This window comes from Elephas maximus, chromosome 17, assembly GCF_024166365.1.
Source record: "Elephas maximus indicus isolate mEleMax1 chromosome 17, mEleMax1 primary haplotype, whole genome shotgun sequence".
Classification (NCBI taxonomy): Eukaryota; Metazoa; Chordata; class Mammalia; order Proboscidea; family Elephantidae; genus Elephas; species Elephas maximus.
The window spans coordinates 6,999,337-7,022,369 of record NC_064835.1 but is presented as its reverse complement, the minus strand read 5'-3'; the positions used below and the strand labels follow the sequence as shown (position 1 = coordinate 7,022,369).

At 42.9% G+C, this 23,033-nt stretch overlaps 1 protein-coding gene across 3 annotated transcripts in view; it reads left to right on the top strand.

Moving 5' to 3' along the window:
• Nucleotides 1-21,197, top strand: part of CADM1 (cell adhesion molecule 1) — a 384,950-nt gene extending 363,753 nt beyond the window's left edge. For 2 of the 3 annotated variants that reach the window (XM_049857510.1, XM_049857509.1), the window contains 2 exons: nucleotides 15,919-16,050; nucleotides 18,227-21,197. In XM_049857510.1, the coding sequence (XP_049713467.1) occupies nucleotides 15,919-16,050; nucleotides 18,227-18,345 (251 nt within the window). In that variant the 3' untranslated portion in view covers nucleotides 18,346-21,197. Of the gene's footprint in view, nucleotides 1-3,777; nucleotides 3,832-15,918; nucleotides 16,051-18,226 lie in introns of all 3 variants that reach the window. The other variant, XM_049857508.1, reaches the window with a different exon arrangement.
• Nucleotides 21,198-23,033: the final 1,836 nt, after the last annotated feature.

Below are 23,033 nucleotides of genomic sequence, written 5' to 3'. Positions count from 1 at the left end.
CTAGACCACCACCCCTAGGTAGTTGCCTTTCCCTGACTTATTTTATACATAGCGCAAGCCATGAGAGAATTCTGAAAGCACAGGAAATTTTCTTCTCTTTATGTTCAATTGTGGGGAAATTCTGAAGCCCACTTTATAGAAGAAAATAGCCAGCAGTGCGCATTATTACAACCGCTATGTCCACCTTCTGTGTGTGTACCTCTCTGCACATCTCTCTGTGTGAGTACATAACAATGGCATTCAGAGGCTGCCATGCAGTCAAGGGACTCTGCAGACATTGTACGTTCTACACGAGAACAAAGCTAAAGAGATTTGTGAATGGCTGCAGGACCTGAAGATTGTGTTTCAGCCTTGATATGCAATTTGGAAAAATATGCTGCTGTTTAACGGTGTGAACCAAATTTCTGCTAATGGGAAGAAGGGGAAAAACTCTCCACAAAAGCTGACAAAGCAGGAAGAACAGGATGACTGAGCTTTTAGATTAAAACTACCGGGGGCGTCTGAACTCTTATGGCTGGTGATGGAAGTCACAGTTTCCATAATATGGCCAATGATCAGATGTATGCTGCCTAGGTAAGAGAGAGACCACCGTCTACTTTGTTTTTTATCATGGGAATGGTATTAGGGCCAGTGGGCTAACTTTTTGTTTTTGTTTTTCCTAGAGGCTTTATTTGATTATTCTTTTTCAAAATTTTCTTTAGAAAATGATACCTTGATTAACTGAATCCATCAGCATTTAAATTTTACTTGACCTTAAATATCTCTAGGATCTCTTATTGTTTCTAATTTCTCGAAGTTTTCTTGGCTGTGGTTTAAGATTGCCACATCATACCACTTCTAGAGGCCAGCAATTCCCATTGAAAAGGAGGAATGACGACCATGGAAGCACTGTCTGTGAAGGTTCAGGGTGTGTGACAGCACATTTTAGTGCCACGAAGGTGGGAAATGCACGTTTCAGCAGAAGAGACAGTTATAGTGCATATGTTGAATTATTGTGTTTGCACCTTAGGCCTTTACTAATTGTTTTAAAAATCCCACACGGATGAAAAGTAAACTTTCACTTGTTTAACAAAGTTTAAAGAAATTTGTGGAATAAGTTTAATTAGACGTGAAGAGAACAGGCTTTAGTGGAAGATAGGAAAGTTTAAAGGGATAATTTCCCTCTTACTGTAAAATTGTGAAGTTTCCTTTTGAAGAATATTCTCTGCTTCGTGAAATGCATCTTTGTCTTTCTCCTTGAGAAAATGACAGTGGTGTAATTTTTAATGTGAAAGAAAAAAATACCTAAGCCAGAGCAATTTTTGGAGGTAAATTTTTCTTGTCCTCACTTGCACACCCAGTGCTTCAGTAAACTCTTCCTAATTATATTTACTCGGAAATTATCAGATTATGGCAAAGCACTATACCCATGAAAAAACCCATTGCCGTTGAGTCTATTCCAACTTATAGCGAGCCTATAGGACAGAGTAGAACTGCCCCATAGAGTTTCCAAGGAGCGCCTGGTGGATATGAACTGCTGACCTTTTTGGTTAGCAGCCATAGCACTTAACCGCTATGCCACCAGGGTTTCCAAAAAGCACTGTAGATTCATAAAATACAGCAGTAGTGTAAAAACAAATTTAACGCCACTAACCTAAATGACTTCCCACTTTAGAAACATAATCCAAGCAGTAGACTCCACATGATTTGGTATATTTTAAACTTTATACCATTAAAAATGACAGTTCCCTTTTTAATGAGGTGTACATCAACTGTCTGTTGCTTTTTAATGGGAAACTTTGCATACCAATGGTACTTCATAAACATATTTGTCTTTTTTTTTTTTTTTAATTAGCTTTCTAATACCTTCCCCAAGGAAACAACCTTTAAGGCAGCCTTAAAGCTGCCTACTTGAAACATCCTTGTTTAGTATGGTTCAGCGGGTGCCAACCATGGATGTAGAATGCTTTGATATTCATTGAGCCACATAGAAGTGAGAAATTAGCCTTCTGAGAACTGCAAATTCATAATTAACTACAAAGAAGTGCTTTGTGTTACCCATTTATAACAATTATTCAAATAATTGTATTCATCAGTCTTTATACAATGGATAAAGCCAATTGGAAATAAGAACACTTCAACCAATCAGACCTCAGGACAAATGGGTGTCATCGTTACCCAGTTGGGTCTATAATTTATTGTATTACTCACCTGTTCTCCCTTTAGGTGCATAAATTCATAGTTTGGGAACGCTCGTGGGCTTGAAGTTCCCTCATTTTTAATTGGCACCTGCCCTTGAATATTGGCACCCAAGGGTAGTGATGGAAAGTCATTTTCCTCAAGTGTTGATTCAAATCCTTTTTTCAGAGAAGCAACCCTAGTTATCAGTATTGAGTTGGTTTCTTTATAAAGCACCTTACAAAGTCCAATTTTTTTGTGATCAATTTGTACATGATCGTTTGGGTTAATTTTTTGTTTTTGTCATAGTGTGCTCAGCTTGACCTAACTTGTTGGCAGAGTATTTATTTTGGCTGCTTTTATGCCCTGGTTGGTAGTGCACTGAGCGTTAGTCCCAAATCATTAATTCAGCAAATACTTACTGAGGACATACTTTGTGCTTGACTGTAGGAGCAGGGGAAGATGAAAAAATAAACAAAACATCCCCTCTCTTCAAAGACCTTGCGGTTAAACAGGTCCACAATTATCTACAAAAGTGAGAAATCCCATTAGAGAAGTATAGGCAAACAGTTGTGCGAATCAGAGGACCTGGGACAATCAGGGCTTTGAGCAAGATGGTAAAGAACAAGCAAAAACCAAAAAAAACAAACCCATTGCTGATTCCGACTCATAGCACCCCTATAGGACAGAGTAGAACTGCCCGTAGAGCTTCCAAGGAGCGCCTGGTGGATTTCGAACTGCTGACCTTTTGGTTAGCAACTGGAGCACTTAACCTCTTCACATTCTGTGTTTAATAAACTTCGTTAAAGGATCAGCCTGCAAATAAAGCAGGAGGAAAGGGAAGCCATCTACTAGCTGAGCCTCCCATCGTTTCTGTACTTCCCTCTTCACCTCTTTTAATTCAAATCAGAGCTAGGTGAGAACCATCACAGCTGGCCAGCGTCCATGGGGGTGTGGATAGAGGCATTGCAAGCACCGGCTTGATTATCTCCTGCCCTAACTGCTTTTTCAGCTTTGAGGGTTTTATTTTCCAGGAATACCATTGATTTATAAAATTTCCTTTTTCAAAAAATCATTTGGCGAATCAGATTTTCTGATGAAGGTCTAACCTGCAATCTGCAGTTAACAGATGCCGTGCCATTTTGAAATATGCAATCCAAGATCATCGTAAATGGATAACGTGCTGTATTTGTCAGTTTTGGCAAAGGATTTCAATTTACAGTAAAATATGAACTAAAACTTACATACATCAGTATGTAACATCTAAATACGTTTGTATTAAAGAAGTACATCAGAGCATCGACAGCTAACCATCAGGCTTTATTTTTTTCTTTTTGCATGCGGTTATGAATGATTGACTTTAAACATTCACCTTCATGTTTCATGTGTTTTGAACGGTGGAGACTGAGGAATCTTTCTGCTTTGATTGTATACCAATAATATAATGAGAAATGTACTTGTGGATTAATACATTCAGGCAATCCAAAACAGAGAGCCACAGCAAGAGATTTGGCTCGTGTGTGTTTTTTTTTTTTTTAAGAAATTCATCCTCAGTTCTTAAGTGTTTTGTTTATGTCCCTCGAGGAATGGAAAGAAAAACGATTTGTTTTTACTTGTAAGGCCTTACTCAGTTGCCCAATTCCGCAGAAGAACTGGACAGTGAGGACCTCTCAGGTAAGGGCTAGTCATTAGGTAAGGCACTGCAGTGTCCAACCTGTGGGGGCTCTGTCTGCTTCTACTCAACAGCCATTTGGTTTGCTGAGCAATCCCTTAGCGAGGAATGTGGATTTTAAGACTAAAGAAAAACAATTTTTTTGCTAATGTTCTTTCTTCCTCCCCACCACCCACCTTTCTTCCCGGTGGTAGTGCTATTTGTATTTCAGATTGTGGTTGATGCGGTCAGTGCAGCGGACAGCAAGTTACCTTTGGGGTTGGACTAAAGCCACTCTGTGTACAGTGGCTTTAAATAATTTCCACATCCTAAATATCTAATGATTCAGGATCGTTGTGTTACAAAGCAGTTTAAGGATGTTGGATTATGTGATGAGATCGTTTAAAAAAAAAGAACTGTCTACGTCTGTGGAATAGACTAGAAAAGCCATGTCATAGCTATCTTAGAAGTTACAGGCGGGGAGGGGAAGGGAGGAAGGGGGCAATTGTTTTGTCACACACCGTGATGTAAACTAATTATCCACCTCAGACCTTTTTCACAGCACACTGAGCTCTTGCAAAAGTAGGTTTCATGCTTGATTCCAGGATTTAGGTGTTACTAATCCAGAATAAGAAGCATATCCCAAAAAGGAGGGAGGGAGGAGATTTAAAGTGGTCAGAGCTGAACAATTCTGTGGGCTCCCAGGATGTTTCCAGCTACAGATTCATGAACATTCTGATCAGTCACTTCTTAATAAATCAGTAACGAAGGGCCCTTCCTTGTACCTGTGACAGAGATGCTAAGGCATAGAATTGCAAGTGCTCACTCTAGCCTGTTAGAAAGGAGGGTTCCCCAGGGTCCCTTCCTGAAAAGGTTTCCCTGCAGCTCCCTTGAATAGTTGGTTGTCAGGCTCAGTCCTTAACTATAGGTCTTGCCCTGTGAGAGAATAAGATATTACTTCCCAGTGTTTTCAGATTTGATAGATTTATTGCCTACTATGTGCTTCAAATTTTTTTTTTTTTATGTGCTTCTGTCAAAGGGGCCCTGGTGGTGCAACAGTTAAGCTCTTTGCTGCTAACCAAAAGATCAGCGGTTGCTACCGACCAACTGATCACCGACCAGCTGATCCGTGGGAGAAAAGACCTGGCGATCTGCTCCCATAAAGATTACAACCTAGGAATCCCTATGGGGCAGTTTTACCCTGTCCTACAGGGGCGCTATGAGTCAAAATGACTGGAGGGCACGCAACAACAAACAACATGCTTCTGTCACACTTCAGGGATGCCTTTCAGTTGCTGGTATCCAGAAAATGTGTCCTGGGTTTAGTTTAGCTGTTGGATCTTGTTGGATTTTGCACAAAATGTGAGCTCCAGCAGGCCAGATCTGTTTTGTTCACTGCTGTAAGCCGAGCCCCCGTCTACGCCTGTCACGTGGTGAGTGCTCAGTAGATGATTGTTGGATGAATAAATGAACTCCAAATCTGAAGAATTTAGATAAACAAATAGAAGGATAGCTTCTAATAAATAGAAGGATAAATAGAAAGATGGCTTCTAACAAATAGAAGGTAGCTTGAAGGAAAGCCAGCCCATCAAGGGAGTGAGCGCTCCATTTTATCTCACCATTATTTATGGTGTATTCAGAGAAGTCGCAAACAAACATTAGCCTGGTTTTCTTTTCAACTAAGGTTAAGTCCTTCTCCCTGCTTAAACTGTAATGCTGGCAGTAAACAGCCTCTGCTTGTGTTCCTGGTTGTAAATACACTCAGTTCTGATCCTGACCCTAAATAAAATGGCTCTGACATAGTGTCCCTGGCAATTGATCTTCTCAAAGGGTTACTAAGAAAGCACCAAGTTCTCCTGGACGAGGTTGACCCTGATCCCTCTTGGCTTATTAGCCATCAGCTATGCCAAAGTGCTTTTTTTCCTCTTTAGGAAGTGACTAAATCAGCCCTCTATCCCCTCCATCAGTATCATCAATTAGGGGTATTCCGGGTCCCTCAGCACTGCACCATATCAGAGGCGTCTTTGCTGCAGCTCCATCAATCACCTCCAAGTCAGGAGCAATAAGCCAACAACTGTTTGTGTTCATAATAATTCGTTTAAATTAATAATCAAGCTGCCCCCCGCCCCCACTCTCTCCAGGAACGCTGCGGTCGTATGTTGCTTGGGAGCCATAAGTTGTGTCCAACCCGGAGGAGCTGTCAGGCTGGGGCTGGGCTGCCTTTGCAATTGGTTTGATGAACTAATCAAAAACTGATTAGCATCTTTGTTCAAAGGGGATGCTGATTAATCAATTACTATTGATTGTGAGCTGAGCTTCACTCTTCAGCAAAGAGACATCTGAAGGGGGAAAAAAAAGCACAACAACCAATAAAAATTGAGCAGCTGTCATAGTGTTTAAATTTATTAAAACAAAATACATTATTTTTTATGAAGTTATCTTGAAATGGGTCACTGAAGGGAGCATATTGATTGAGAAAGGATGAACTTCTCGAATTTCTGTAGCCTAGAGACTGAGTTCAATTATAATACAAAACAAACAGGTTAACACCCGTCTTAAACGGTCCATCAATGAATTGGAGTAGGTGTTGCACATTTAATGCTAAACTGTGGTAATGAATAATATTTCCATCCATTCTCTGCTGCATCTGGGCAGAAATTTCATCCTTTCCATATGATGGATAAATGTTGTATGCTGAACCTCATTCAAAATAAGGCTGATCTGTTCTCTGCTCACCTCCTTTTCCTCTTTCCCGTTTCACCAGCGCTCCCTCAGTTAATGACATTTTCATAAGCAACATATGGTGGAGCCATCCTCACCTAGCAAAGCAAGTAACCCAGCCGATCCTCCTCTTTAATCTGCATTAAGAAAACATGTTTGTGTGTAGTCCTGTGATTTAATGATTGGCAGGCCTGGGGAGCTTATCCAGTTCTACTTTAAACCCTTTCATTTACTTTTGGGGTGTTAACTTTATTGATGATGGATCCACAAGAGTTTTGAATTGTTTTATCAATTACATCTGCTGTATCCTGGTGACAGCTGGTGGTTATTGCCACCCATGTGGAATAGAATAGCTTTAAGCCTATTTATCCTTCTATTTTCCTTTAAAACTTTTAAAAAATGTCTCCAACTGTCTCTCTCCCTTCAGCAGTGGAAGGTCCTTTGGGACCGTTTAGTGGAGTGTGGTGGCAAATACACAGTAAGCCCGAGAAGGACCCTCCAGCACAAGCAAAGCAACCCATCCGTTCTCTTGAAACAAAGGCACTGACGAGAAATTCCAGAGCTGCCCTACTTTCCCCAAGTGTGTTTTTACCTCTTGCCCTACAAACCAAAAAGTGATCTGGAAAAAGCCTACATCTCCCTCACAATTCACAGAAAAGTATGGATGGAGGGTGAATTCTAAAATGGCGTTGATAACCATGCCTGAGTAGTAAGAAGGAATATAGGTAAACCAACTATAGCCTCCCAAATGGATGACAAAAGAAATATGAGCTCAAAGTATAGTCCAAATTTAGATCATGGAAGCTCTCCCAAGGCTCTGAATCCAGATTACTAGTTCTGGGGTGAGATACAGATATATGTGGCCATCTGGCTACTGCAAATGTCCTAAAGCCTGGCTGGACTTAATTGACATGTGTGTGAGAAACTGTCCATAGACATAGCATTTCTGGGGGACTCTTTCCTAACTGGCCTCACATAAAGTGTGGCCCAGATTTGGTAAACAAGCGTTTCATTTCCATGGTAGAATAGAAATATAATGATTAAAAAAAAAAGTTCAAACTTCGACCCATTATTTAGCTTATGTGTATATAGTGCTTTACAGGCGAGAAAGCTTTTTCACACATATTAATTATCTCATTGTCTTTATTCATCCAACAAAAGTTTTTGAGCTCCTTCTATCTACTAGGCTCAGGGCTGGACATTAGGGATGCAGCAGTGAGCAAGGCCAACCCAGAGCTGAGCAGCTGTGGATCTCATGTGTCAAGACCCCTCCTATCATAGAGTTATATTCTGGTGGAGGTGACAGATTCAAAACACAAGATTATTTCAGACAGTGATAACTGCTGTGAAAAAAAGTAAAACTGGCCTAAGTGAAAGTGAGTGCCTGGGGCTGGCAGGAGGTGGAGTCCGGGAGGCTGGCTACCTTAGAAAAGCTCATCAGAGAAGGCTCTTGGGACAGAAAGACCTGAATGATAAGAAAGAGCCAGCCTTAGGGAGGTTGTCATGGAAACCCTGTGAGATTGTTAAGGAAGGGTTGTTAGTCTAGTTTTACAAACAAGGAAATGGGCTCAAGAGATGAAGCAGCACACTCAGGAGACCAGAGTCAGAATTAGAACACCGGTCTTTCTGCTCCTGCAGGAAACAGGGGACTTTGGTTTAGAATGGTTACCCCTAGCCAGTGAAATCCATAGCTCTCTTTGCTCTGAGATCTTCTTCGTGGGAATCCTTTTCCTCTTGGTCCCTTTTTAAACTCATCAACTCAAAGTGTGTGCCGTCAGAAATGAGGAGGGGGAGGTCAGCTCTCCGCAGCCCATCAGTGTGGAGCCATGTGTGGAGTGACCTGGAAGGCCGCTCTCCAGCATTAAACCAAGCCTTTTCCTCTCCCAGAAGACCTGAACTCTGATGTTTTCAGTGCTGTTGTCCCCACTGACTCTCCTAAATTATGGGATCAGTTTTCTCCTAAGATGGTCCCAAATGCCAAGGAACAGTGATGGGTTGGAGAGGGTTAAAACTTGTAGATTCCCTTGTATTGGGTCCAGTGCCAGCTCGTTCATGATTTCCCACAATGTGAGTTTGAACTTTCTGGCATTGCTGATCTTTCACATAATCCAACACGAGACCTTTTCCCCTTATGGGGAGGAAGGAGACCATCAAACAAACTTCTCCCCCAGACTAAAAAGGGAAGCAGGCTACAACACAAAGTGAGAATTCCAGTTCCACAGGTTGGACACTGCTTTTGGGGCGACTTCACCATGTTCATTAATCCATCCTCTTCACACCCCTAAATGCCGGAGGTCCACTGAAGCATCTTTCTCCAGAGAGAGATTCCAGTGGGAAATGTATGTTTGGAAATACTTTACAACTCCCTCCTCTTCATCAGGTGTCTACTTCTTTAAGGAAAACTCAGGTATCATCCTCAGTGCCTTCCTGCTGCTTAAAATGGGAAAGGCAGTCACACCTCTGTGCCCTTGTAATCAGATGAGTAGAGGGACTCATAAACTACCTGTGTGTCTCTCTGGTGACACAAAACGCCTTAGGAGGATTTGCATCCTGTCATTTCCCCTGTTGGTTAAATTAACTGAATCAAGTAACTTGAGAGGGGAAAAAAAAAAAATTAACATTAAAATAAAACAAAAACAGTTGTTCTCATATTTAGTTAACAACACTTATTTAATATCCTGATACTTAAATGGTATACCTGAATGATAACTTGGACTAGGTGGCCTTCAGCTGCCACGTCCACAAGCCACAGAAGACAGTAAGGCCTTTAGTTATACTGTGCGTTGATTCTACATCAATGCAAAGCGCTTGATGACTTCAGCTCAGCAAGTAGCTACTGAGCATCCTACCATCTGTGAACAATGCTGAGCATGTGGTACAACCCCGACCCGCAAAGAGCCTTGGGCCCTATGATAACAATGGGAATGAAGCCTGCCCTTGGGCTTTAATGTAATGGATTTAAATTTGGCAAACATCTACAGAGAACCTCTGATTTGCCAATCCCTGAGCCAGATAGGCACTTTCATATTCCATAATACATTGAGCTTTCTAAGCAGCCCTGTGAAGTGTATTATTGTGCTCACAGGCTCAGAGTGGCTGATCGATTTGCCTAAAGTCACACAGAGAAGTACTAAAGCCCAGCATCTAACCCAGATCTCACCGCAAGCCCCATGCACCTTCCACCGGGCCAGGCAAGAAATGAGAGCTTAACTCTGCCTGAGTCCCATTTGGGCCTGTTTGTGGAGAAAGGCTTTAGGCAGTGACATTCCTGGTGATGCCTTGAGAAAGCCCTGAGTCCTGATCACCGAGTAGTGACAGCATACAGCCAAAATCTGTGTGCAGTACTTCTAATTTAAATGAACACTTATGAAGCTCTGGATGGCAAGATGATGATCACTGCAGTTCTCCTTTAAGTAGCTTAACATAGTCCCTTTGAAATGTTAGCTTAGCTGCAGTTACATTGCTAGAATTAAATGCAGCTGAAGGGTAGAACTAGCTGCCTGGGATGCTGGATGGGAATCGTCATGATTTTCTTACCTTACATTTATTCCTTCCCTTCCACTTTCTAAGAAGCGAGAAGAGAAAGGTTATGCTGCACAGAGGCTAGTGCGCTCCAATATATATTAACATCTTAATGGGAAAGCAGTGCGTGTACTGTATACATTTACTACTCTGACAAGAGGGAATTAAATGTCAGAAGGATTTGTAGCATCTATAATTGAATTGGTGCTGAGAAAAGCAAATCTTAAAGAAGAATAACATATTAGGATTAGCAAATAATGTGCCGTTTTGTCAGCGCGTGCCATTCAGCTAGTTCCCCTTCAGTAATAAAGTTGTGCTGTTTGAAATGCACACTTGTTTTTGTTGCCGTAGATGGGAGCCACAATAGGTGACGAGAATGAGTAGCTACACTTCTCAGATGGTTCCAGTTTTTTTTTGTTTTTTTGTCTTTTTTGAGGTCAGATTTTGTTTTTGCCTCAGATTTGGAAAATCCGCTGTCTGGCTTTTTATTTCTTCCTAGCAAGAAGTAGCAAATGACATAGTCATTAAGCCTGCTCCGAGATAGCCTAATCCCTACAGCCCTGGGAAGCTGGAGGCAGCATCTCCATTATAAACACCTGTTCTAAGAGTTTTTAATTAAACCGACTTGTCCAGCAAGACCTCAGTCCAGTAGAGGCTAAACTGCATGACAGAAGTGTTGTAAAAATTCAGCAATTCTAACTTTTTCTCCAGTCATCCATGAATGAGGGAATTGGAGAGGGATGAGCGTTTGAATTGCCCAATAAATAGAACTAGGAGGACTCATTGCATTAGAACTTCCCCCATGTTTGAAGTATCAATTTTTAAGACGAGACCTAAGGTAGTTTGCAAGCTATGAAAAGTGTAAATACCAGCATTTAAAGAGTGTGTAACTCTTCCCCATGTTTTGCTAAGTGTGCTTTAAAGCCTGAGCTGGGGATGTTGTGAAAATGTTCAGGAAAGCCAACTCAGTGTGGGTGCCGTGCCCTGTGCCTTATATTACTATGTATCACACTTCCACCGCCTCACGGGTAGAAGACGTGGTGTCCTCGTGGGAAAAGACTGACCTCAGACTCTGTGCAGCCCTGAGCTTCCGAGTGGGCAGGATGCCCTGCAGTGAGGTTTGTGCTCAGTGATTTCCTCTGCCAACGTCCCTATTTGCCAGGAGCTTATCTAGGATTTTTTTTTTTTTTTATCTAGGATATCCTGGCCACTCCTCAGTTATCCAGGGATCCCTGCCTTTGGCAGCAGAGCCATCTAGGCTTATCACAGATCATGATTATGGCATTCTTATGGCAGTGTAGGTTGCATGTCCTATGCCAGGTGGTAAAGCAGCCATAGAAACCAGGATCTGTTGTAGAGCCCTGCTTAACACAGGCAGCCAGGCTGCCAGAGCACTGTACCAAGAGGGTCTGGCAAGTACTTAGAGCAAGTGAAGCAAGCAGAGAAAGAGGGGTCCCCTAGAGGGAAGAGGAAGCAAACTCTGTCGCACTAGCAGTTACCCTCCGTGTCAGGCCCTAGGGAACCACTGCCTTCAGAACTCCCCCTCCATGTCGCCTGTGCCATGGATCAGGCCTGCTCAGCTGGCCCGAGGTAAAGAAGTCTGAGGAGTATGGGGCATCACTCTTAGGAGTTTCTTTTAAATTTTTTGTTGTTGTTGTTCTTGCAATTTCTAAGATGTTAAAGGGAGCCCAGGGTAGGCAAAGCCATGACCCAAGCAGTAGTAGGTAACTTAACATTCTGCAAACAGCTTGAAACTCTTATCTGGAGCCAAGTGGCTCCAGCTTTTTGCCAAAAGAAAAGCTAACTGGTGAATACGAAACAGCTCAGGATGTATCTGTCCTTAAAGAAACTTCTTTCACACTTAGAGCCGTAGAAATGGCTGCTGGGTGACAGTACAGGCAGGGAGGATTGTAACACAATCACGAGTGGTGACGAGCTCCTCCAACACTTACAATAAAAAACCCATTGCCACTGAGTCAATTCCAACTCACAGCGACCCAGAGTAGAACTGCCCCGTAGGATTTCCAAGGGGCAGCTGGTAGATTTGAACTGCCATCCTCTTTTTTTTTTAATTTGGTTAGCAACCAAACACATAAACACTGTACCACCAGGGCCCTCAAAATCAGACTCATCAATGACTAGGCTTCATTTCCCTGAGGTCACATGTGAAATAATTCGGATGAGATTCTTAACTCCAGTTGGGCTGTGCTACCCAAGCTTGCTTGGTTCGTCAAGGTTGAGAGAACTTTTATGCGGTCAGCATCCACCAAGCAGAAAAAAGCAGGGTGTTAACTTTTCAGGATGATGGGACAAAGCTCAGTCCCAGAATATGACCCTGTCACTAAGTGGAAGTGCACAATTATAGTCTCTTAGGGAACAAGAAAACATTACTTTCTAAACCAAAGAGATGGCCATTTGCCTGAAGACCGGGCATGTTTAGAAGTATTTTACATACCCACATTTATCTTTCAATTCAGAAGCTGTGGCAGCTGTAGAATTCAGCTCTTGGGTTTCCTTCTCTGTCTGATTCAGAAAGGATCAGAAATGTGGAGAGGATATCCCCAGAGTAGAAGGATCTGGCCGTAAGTGGAGCAGGAGCAGTTGGTTGACTTAGGCTTTCCCAAGTTTTAGAAGTAATTTCTCAGGAACTTGTCAGAGCTCTTGCCTTGTGAGTAGAATCGGGCAAGTGGCTGATGGGCTTTGTTGGAGCCATGCTCCTTTTGGTAGTTGATATTTCCTCCAGTTTCCAGTTTTAGTCCTGTTCCGCTAGCCCAGTGCCTCTTTGTGTAACGCCCCGTGCTGTTGCTTCATACGGTAACTGTAGCTTTCACCCCAGCCCCCAACCCTTGGGCCAGCCCAAAGCACTGTAAAAACTCCCATCCATCCCACCCATGGAGACGAAAGGAAAATCAAGCTGAGTCTGGAAAGAGCTCTGCTCCTCACAGGGGAGGCTGAGCCATGACAGGGGCACCAGTGAACAGGCACAACTCTATTAATGCCTCCCAGAGTAAACCCAGGAGGAGGGAGTGGGGTGGGAAGAGGCGGTGAAGAGCTCATAACCAGCAATGTTCCCTATAAATTAAACATCAGCTACCTTCTGTGCCCGTTGGCAGTAATTGAAGGCAGGAAAATGTCTCAGTGATTAACTGATGGTAGTAAACTTTCTGATCAAAGTGAGTATCAGAAGATAGCTGGAGAGATTACCCTTATAAATAAGTATCTGTAGACTATGTATGCCCTTGAGGGTGGGGAAGATAACTAGAACCTAGATATTTAATTTGGACTAAGTGCGGCGGCGGTGGTGGGGGGGGGGGGGCGGGGGGGAGGAAGTAGCCCTGTGCTTTTGTTGTGCGTATTACGCTCTAAATTCATGGGGAGCAAAGGGCAAATGAATAGTTTTGGCTCAAGAAATTAATCCCACAGATACACTCACTGTGAGGATTTTTGAGTTTTGCAGGATTTTCAGTTTGTTTATCTATCACAGAGCTGCTCTCTTTCTTGCTGGCTTTCTCTTCTTGGGCTTCTAGAGTATTCCTGCACCTAAGCATTTAGGAGGCGGCCTTTTAGCAGTGGACGTGAGAGTGCCTTCCCCCAGTAGGTTAGGTCTGTGTCCAGGAAGGCTTCTCCAAGCTTCTCTCTGCTCTCGGTCTTCCCAGGACGGGCCCTTTCTTCCCCCGTTGCCTCTTGTCCCTGACTTTCCCCTCTCTTCCCCATCTAGTACCACTTTGTTTTCTTCACCCAGTTCTGAGACATATGGAGTTAGTTGAAAGATGCCTAATTTTCAGTAGGTTTGGAGCTCATGGCAATTCAAGATCCCTTATTTTGACAGCTCCCTGAGGAAGACATAACTTGCCAGCTTTTCTGTCACCTCAGTCCTCCTGTGAACAATTCTGGACTTGTGCCATGGGGGTGAGAGTCTCCAGTGTGGAAGGCATTGTCCTCCAGGAGACACCCTGTCCAGTAACACCCCACAGGGAGTGCTCCCCTTCAACAAACTCTATTGTCTTTAAGAGAAGGAAAAAAAAAAGTTTCCATGGCTGAGCTGCACCTTGGAGCAGGACTTTCAAGGAGGTGGAGGCTGTAGCATCGGCAGCACTTTTGGCTGAGGAGGGAGACTCCTCTCCACCACGTTTCAAGTTGAGCTTATTAGACGTGTTGCTGGAGGGGCTAGCCCATCACAGAGCAGGCACTCTGCCTCCAACCCATCTCCATCCTCCAATTAAACGCCCATCATCCTGTTGTCCCGGGCGACCTGCTGCTGCCGTGGATTTGGCATTTCTGTTTGGATGTGGTTTGGTGGGGGGGAGGTTTTTTGTTTTTTTTTTTCCTTTTTGTAGTCCTTTCAAAGGTAACTTAATGAAACACTTTAAATACTTCATTTTTTTTTTAATTTAAACTCTTTTAATTAAAGCACTTTTCATGGAACCCTCAGTCACAGCTTATTTGCCCACATCCTTCAGTGCTTAATCTCAGAACAGAATTGGGAATATCGATAGAAAGTGTAAATCATGGCCTCCTGCTGAAAGCGTTGTATCAGGTTTCGGCTCAGAAGAGCACCATTACCTTTAGCTGTCACGGATCTGTACACTTGATCGATAAACTTCAAATATTATTAGAGGTGGAGGCTTCAGAGATTTGCTCTGTTCTTTGGAGAGAGGCAGAGATAAATCTTTCTTAAAAATTGACTTGAATTTGCACTCTCAGTCTTCCTAGTGAAATGCATTTCTCTTAGGCGTCCAGCCACTGCAAGGGGGACAGATTTATAGGCCATGTGCTTCTTGTACTGAAAGATTTAAATGGTAAATCCTTCACATATGACTTCACAAATCATGTAAAGTTAAAAGATTTTTACCGTTTCTGTTGCTGCTATGCTTAAATTGTAAGGTACAGCTTGTAAATCATTTTAATGGAGGTGTCGTACTTGACTCAATAAAAAAAAAAAGACAATGGTTTAGCTTCCATTCCAAAATGTTAATGTATTAATCAACGGGAGAATAATTGTTTTTTACTACATTATAAATCTCAGGTGCCATTAGGATTTCAGCAAGGATGACGTAGCCACATTCCGAAATTAAAATTGTTTACACAGCCATACATCCATTGTGCATGGCCATAGCTCATCCTGGGTTCATTTGGAGTTGTTCCCCAGCCAAACATGGTGTTCCTCCGTCGGAAGAAGACATCCTGAGGGAGTGGTGCTTATAAAAGAAAATTAATTGCATTGGGAGGTGTTAGACAAATAAAATAAAAACCGTCTTTGGCAATGTACGATTATTTCTTGCTGTCCTTTGTGAAATAGGTTTTAGGTTTTAGATTGAGGCTTACTCTCTCATCCATCCTAAATGTAGCAAGTAAGTCACTTGCCTCTAGTCTTAGAATCCTTGTTTTATCTCTAGGCAGCTGTGGCTTGTGAGCACCTTCCTTTTCCTAGGCAGAAGGGAGTAAGTCACTGGGTGTCTCTAGAAAGGCACTCTCTTCCCCGCCACAGCTCCTGTGGTTATCTGAAGGTGCCATTCGGAATGCCCTTAAATGGTGAGGTTGGCGTCCTTAATTAGGGTCTGCAACTGGGGTATAGACCAGTTAAGACTAGTATAGACTGTTCCTTCCCCCCGCCTCCCTAAGCTTGTTCCACGTGCATTAGTGCTCCTGTGCTGCTTGCAATGCAATTGCCTTGTGGGGAGAACAGATCAATTCAGCACTGGACAGGTCGGTCTGCTCCCTCTGTGTAACCTGATCCACCTCGATTGTTCTCTCTGACTCCTCCATTAATAAAGTAGGCGACCCTCTGACCCTGGAGGCAGTGTCACCAGGGCTTCTGGTGTCTTGTAATGAGCTCTGCATCCCTGTTCCTCTTCTGATTCCAACAGATTCTCGAGCAGGCGAAGAAGGCTCGATACGGGCAGTGGATCACGCTGTGATCGGAGGCGTCGTGGCCGTGGTGGTGTTTGCCATGCTGTGCTTACTTATCATTCTGGGACGCTATTTTGCCAGACATAAAGGTAAGCAAGGCACTCTGGAGGCAGGAGGCTCCGTGCCACCCCAGCCCCTTCCTGGGAGACTCTGCCAGGTTGTCCTTGATAGGCAGTTTGGTTTATATGGCCATGCAGCCTGTTTGATTCCTGTAGCTGGGAGAAGGGAAAAAAACACACAAATCTGAGCAGCTGCTGATCAGGACTCCGAGAATTGATGAGTAGCAGCCCTTGATTTGGGTTTTCTCTAAATATAAAGCTTTGTAGATTTGTTATTCTACAATCCATAACTGGGGATAGGGTCAAAATTATAAAGTAGGGGCTGGTGTGCGAGGTGTGGTGTGAAACCCAAAAAGATCATCATGGAAAAGGCTCGCCCAGATCCTACCGTCACTAGAAGGCAGGTGGGCCAGCCCTGCTCCCTGGCCCCAAACTCGGTGTAATCTGGTTGCAACATCAAGAATACTTCCTTGGTTCGATGTGCCCAGGTTAAAGAAAATCTTTGGGCTTAAAAGCCACATAAATATGTATTTTTAAAATTATCAGTGCAATTGATTTAAATTGCCATTAATCATCACACTTATCAGCTGTGCAGCCTGGCTGGGCAATCATCTCTTGGAACACTCCTCCTCTCTGCCCCATGCTGCTCTGATCCTCTTCTCCTCTTTTGGTAATTTATTCTTCCTTTCCTTTGTCCGCCCTTGTCTCTCTCAGTGATTTTTCTCAAGCTCTGTGCAATGAGCTTGGGGGATTTCATGTTGTATTCATTCTAGGGGCTTGCAGTCCACTTGATTTTAGAACTTGGGTTAGAAGGAGAGTTTCTTGAGAGTAGCAAAGGAAGCCCAGGGTACTGGACAACTGCCTCTAGGATACCAAGTGCCCGTCTGAAGCGTAAAACAGTATGGGACTCAGGGAGCTATCCATACATAGCCCTCTGCGCACACTCAGGAGGCAGCCTGTTTGGCCCAAGACTCCCAGCCTCTTTGTGTCGCACTTGATAGAGCCACAAAGGCAAGGCCAGAGGCCAGGGCCGAAGTCTGGGCAGCAGCTTTGGAGGGCCAGGGGAGAGGTGCATTACACCAGGGGAAAGCAGGATCCAGGAAGAAACCTTCTGGACTGCCAGCCTTCTCAGATTTGTCACTTTGAAAACCTGAAAAGATAGCAAATGTACCAGCCTTTTTTAAATTTTAAGAATCTTTAAGAATACAGCATACACTGGGAAGAGGGTCATTTGATTATGAGAGGACAGTTTAAGCTCTACCTGTACATCATACGGAGCCCTGGTGGTGCAGTGGTTAAGAGCTCAGCTGCTAACCAAGAGGTCAGCAGTTCAAATCCATCAGCCGTTCCTATGAGTTGGAATCAACTCGATGACAATGGGTTTGGTTTTTGGTTTTATGTACCATAAGGAAGTGTGGTCCTTGTCTTTCTCCATTTAAACTGTTGGGAATTGGCGATGAGAGTGTTACCAACTTTGTAATGTTCTCTTTATTGTCATGATAAAGTGGTTGTGCCAATTAGCAAATCCATGAATCCGGGTCCAGGTTAGAACTACACTACGAGAGAGAATCACGTGTTTGTTAAGACAGACCCTGAGCTTTGTTATCTGGATACTGCAGCCTTGATTTGGAGCTCCACTCTGAGATGGAAGGCCTAAGAAAATCAAACATACTTGTGTGAATTCAAGCACACTCTCACAGTATGACTAGGCATTGATGATTTACGAAGACAGCAGACTATGGTTCAGAGAAATGATTTGAGATGACGATAAAAGTATCACGAGGGCCCTAATTCATTTATTGGCTAATTGCTCTTCCTTGCTTTGGTCTTTAACCATGGACGTGCTCATAGCTGGTCATTGGTCCTGGCTGTTTACTGTTTACATGTTAGTCAGCAGCTCTCCAGCTTCCTGCATTTTTAGCTCCCACTCACGTCTTCTTCTGCTGACATCCTCTGGTCATAATCACTGCTCTAATGTCTCATTTGCTGAATTATATCGCAGCGGTTCAGTTGGAGTGGTGCCTTTGGAACCCCCGGATTCCCCATTTGTCTCACCCACCCCTTTTCTTCTTCCAATTGTTTTTTTCCCCTCTGCTGCCTGCACACCACTTCGGCTGATGATGGCCATAAAGCAAGTTGCCATCTCTGTACCACTTTACACAGAGGCCATCAGACAGTCACGGTGCTTTACCCCTTCATCTTTCAGGTACATACTTCACTCATGAAGCCAAAGGAGCCGATGACGCAGCAGACGCAGACACAGCTATAATCAATGCAGAAGGAGGACAGAACAACTCGGAAGAAAAGAAAGAGTACTTCATCTAGATCAGCCTTTTTGTTTCCATGAGGTGTCCAGCTGGCCCTATTTAGATGATAAAGAGACAGTGATATTGGAACTCGCGAGAAATTCGTGTGGTTTTTATGAATGGCTGGAAAGGTGTGAGACTGGGAAGGCTTGGGATTTGCTGTGTAAAAAAAAAAAATGTTCTTCGAAAAGTACACTCTGCTGTTTGACACCTCTTTTTTTTTTGTTTGCTCGGGGTTTTTTGTTTTTGTTTTTGTTTTTTTTAGTTATTATTTCTTCCTACCAAGTCAAACTTGGATACTTGGGTTTAGTTTAGGTAGATTGCAGAAAATTCTGTGCCTTGTTTTTTGTTTGTTTGTTATGTTTCTTTTTTCTTCCTTTCTGCACATTTATTTTTCCCAAAAAATTTTGGAATTTTTTTCCAAAATCTCCCATATTGGAATTTGCCTGCTGGGATTCCTTAGAATCTTTTCCCCCCCACCCCTTTTTTTTTTGTTGTTATTGTTTTGACTTTTGTTTGTTCTTAAAGTAACTGCTTTCTGTTGAAAATTCAGTTTCATAAAAGGAGAACCAGCACAGTTTAGATTTCATAGTTCAGAATTTAGTGTATCCATAATGCATTCTTCTCTGTTGTCGTAAAGATTTGGGTGAACAAACAATGAGAACTCTTTGCTGCTGCCCATGTTTCAAACACTTAGAGCAGTGAAGACTAGAAAATTAGACTGTGATTCAGAAAATGTTCTCTTTGCGGTGGAACTACATTACTGTACAGGGTTATCTGCAAGTGAGGTGTGTCACAATGAGATTAAATCTGTCTTAAATTCCGTATCTGTGGACGGCTCAGTAGAGTTATCCCACACTGTCCAGAAAGGTTTGGGGCATAAAGGGCTCCTCCTTTTTCAATGCCCTAAACAGACCTGACAAGTGGGGTCTGTTCCTTTTATATAAGTGGACAAATTTGAATTGCCACAGGAAGGGAAGCAGGGAGGGAGGAAAGATAGTTCTGCTCTGGTTATTTCTGTTCAGAATGACTCCATCCACTTTTCCCAATCGGCCTTACTTCTCACTAATTTGTAGGAAAAAGCAAGCCCACGTGGTGTGCAAATGACTGAATGGGACAGGGTTGGTTTTTTTTTTTTTTTTCCTCCCTTGTGCTTAGTTAGGAAGACAGTAGGATGTGGCCTGCATGTACTGTATATTACAGATATTTGTCATGCTGGGACTTCCAACTCGAATCTCTGTGAAACTTTCATTCCTTCAGATTGGGTTTGACAAAGGCAGGAGGCACAAAAGAAGGGCCGGTTTTGTTCTTACGCCGGTCTGGCGTCCATCTCAGCTCTCGGAAGGTCAGAGCAGAGGTGGAAAAAACAGCATGTAGGGATTTTCAGTTACTTAATCAAAACTCAAATGTATTTTTATCTTTTTACCTTTCATACACTAGCCTTGGCCTCTTTCCTCAGCCTTAAGAACCATCTGCCAAAAATTTACTGATCCTCGCATGATGGCCGCCGTAGTGCACAGCTACTAAAAATAAGTCACCTGGAACATATCTTAGATGGGGAGCCTTGGGATAAGGTAGAGGAGTCAAGTTACCATTTGCATTTTTTTAACAAAATGTGGAGATTTTCAATGAACCATCTAGGAAATCGAGAGGTAGTGCTTGAAGGATGGAAACTAAACTCTTACCGTATGTTGTGGTGAGGCTCCAGACTCCTGGTAACAGTCCCTATGGAAAGATGGCATCAAAAAAGATAGATCTCCCTCTATATATATAAATATATATTATATAACATTTTCAGTGAGTAATTTTGGATTTGCAAGGTACATTTTTACTACTGTTACGTTCTGTGGAAAACATATGCTGATTTATTTAAGGGGAAAAAGGTGTCAGCTCTTTGTTATGTGAAAGCGTGTTTATTTTTCTTGTTTTTATTTTAACCTTTGATAGAACCATTGCAATATGGGGGCCTTTTGGGAATGGACTGGTATGTAAAAGAAAATCCATTATCGAGCAGCATTATATTACCCCTCTCCTATCCCTAGGCACTTACCCAAGACAAAAAGCCACAACCAACATCCCTTTTTCAATGACTTTTATAACACGCAGCTCTATTTCGAGCCGTAGCACCATACTGACCATAGTCTGACCATATCAAAGGGTGAGAACCATTTAGCATGTTGTTGAAAGACTTTTTTTAGTTGTTATTTTTAGGCAGAAGAAAAAAAAAAAAAAAACCTACCATTTCTCATGAAATTGGCATCTCATGTTTGGAGCTTCCCATCTTTCTGTTTTGACAAGTGTACAGTAGTGCAGTGTCCCTGATGTAACTTTATGGCTTACAATGTTGACATGTCTCAGGTTCATGTGTTTTGATTGGTGTTTTCTGTCTCAGGTAGATTGCAAAGCGTAGGCCCCACACATTGGAAAAATAATAATAATAATAATAAAAACAAAGCAAAAACAGGAAATTATGGATTTTAGTTGTATATTGGTTTATGTATTTTTTAAGTATACAGTGCACTGTTTGAAATGTATTGTTGAGTATTACTTTGTACAGGTTGATCACTTTTTTTAGAGTGAAGAAAGAACAAACTTGTTTTTTGTGTTTTTTTTAAAGGAATATAAAATAATGAAGGATGTATAATTGATGCCAAATAAGCTTGTTCTTTAGTCACGCAGCCGTCTGACTTTTCCCTTTAGGCCAGTTCTGTTTTTAAGGTGTACACAGACAATGTTACAGTGTAAGAAACTTCATACCCATATGTTCTCATTCGCATTTTGTATTGGTTCATGTATACCATTTTTACAAAAAAAAAGAAAAAAAGAAGTACTATAAAATATCTGTCTTCTTAATAAAAAAATTAATGTTACAAAGCGATCCTTTAATCTCATTCTGGACTTCTTGTGGACACCTCAACGTGAGAGAAGAGAGGGGCCACTGGTCCCAGCTTCCTCCTTAGGACCTTGTGTGGCCAGGTCTCTTTGAGCTGCTTTCTCTCCTCCTCTGCTCATCCTTCCTGTCCTTGTTCTCTCCTACCCTCTCAGCGGACAGGTGGGCCAGGTGCTCTGGCTGAGTCTAGGCTCCTCACTGTCGACTCAGCGATCTGTGCAGGTATGCAGGACGCAGCGGTATGCCAGCTGGGCAGGCCCCTCTTGCTGATCTCTCTTCTGCCCTCACTCCCTCTCTTTCACCCACCAACCCCACCAACTTCCCTGTTTTGGATACCCCACCTGTCTCTTACTTTGGGATTCCGTGTCTTGACCATTCATTCTGCCGCCTTCATTTAAAGTCCTCTCTCTTTGTTGAAGATGTGATCTGCAGGGGACTGGCTCAGCAGATGACAGGAGATTGTTTTCACTTATTCTTTAGGTCGCCGAGATTCTCAGACCTAGGTATACGGCAGGATTCGGTCTGCTGTTGTCCCTCTTGCCTTGCAGGCTGAAGTGAGCAATGATTACACTTCATGATGACTGACCTCGTAAAATCTCAGGTAATATTTGACTGGCCTCAAAGTGCCCTTTCACCACCACTGACCCAGCTGTGGTTGAATACCCCTTTCCTCTCTTGGTCAGGTAATGGGGAAAGCTGGGTAGTGAAAGAAAAGGTAAGCTCCAGAAAAGCCACCGACTGTGAATACCACGTCACTTCCATCCTGGCCTGGTCTCTTAATCCCGTCTCTATAAAACTCAGTTCATCAGATATGCAGTCATTGAGCACCTGCTGTATGCCCAGCACTGTGAGGGACACAGAAGGTAGGCTCTGGAGGCTAACTGGGGCATCGGTTATACCTACATGAGAGCAAGAGATGGTCCTAAGTGATGGATGCCACAGCAAGTACATGTATATACATGTATGTATGTATGTGTATACATATATGTGTGTGTGTATGTGTATATATCTATATATATTGAGAGGAGAGTCAGCTTTATGGCAGAGCTGGGACCCCAGCTGGATCTTAAAGGATAGTTTAGAGACAAGGTGAGTCAAAAGTGTAGAGGGCAACAAGCCTAGCCAGCCTGCTCATTTGTTTTGGAAAATAAAGTGAAATCAAAATACGTATGTAGGGTGGAATCAGTCTCGTGGGCATACTCAAAAGCCAGGCAGAAGATCTAGATTAGTCAGAAGGCATGGAGCGATGGGGAGCACTGATTCATTGTTTTGTGTAGAAAGAGCACCACAGCTGACACAGGGTGGATGGAGATCAAGAGCACAGGCTAGAGAAGACTGCCTGGGTTTCAATCCCGGCTCTACCATTTATTCACTGTGAAACCTTGGGCAAGTAACCCAACCCACCTGACCTTGGTCTCCTGCTCTGTAAGGTGGGACCACCACAACCTCAAGGGGCCGTTAGGAGAGAAGGATGAGATCTCAGCGCTTAGCAAAGTAAAGTGCCAGGCGCAAAGTAAGCATTCATTATATATTAGCCATAATTCGGGATAGAAGCAAATGGTGATTCAAAAGATGGAGGGCTGTGCATGGCTACCAAGAAGCCATTGCCACTGGGAAGGAGCTATTTGAGCTCCCGTGCACATATATACATCATGCCCTTATGAACCTTGCATTAGAGTGTTTAATGACCCCCTTGTCCTCGTTGTTCATTAGTATAGTTGCTCCAGATCATAGGGCACCCAACATGCTTAGTGTCCCCACCCCTGTCCTCTTTGTATCATAAGACTCCAGATTCAGCTTTAACCTACAGAGAGGCC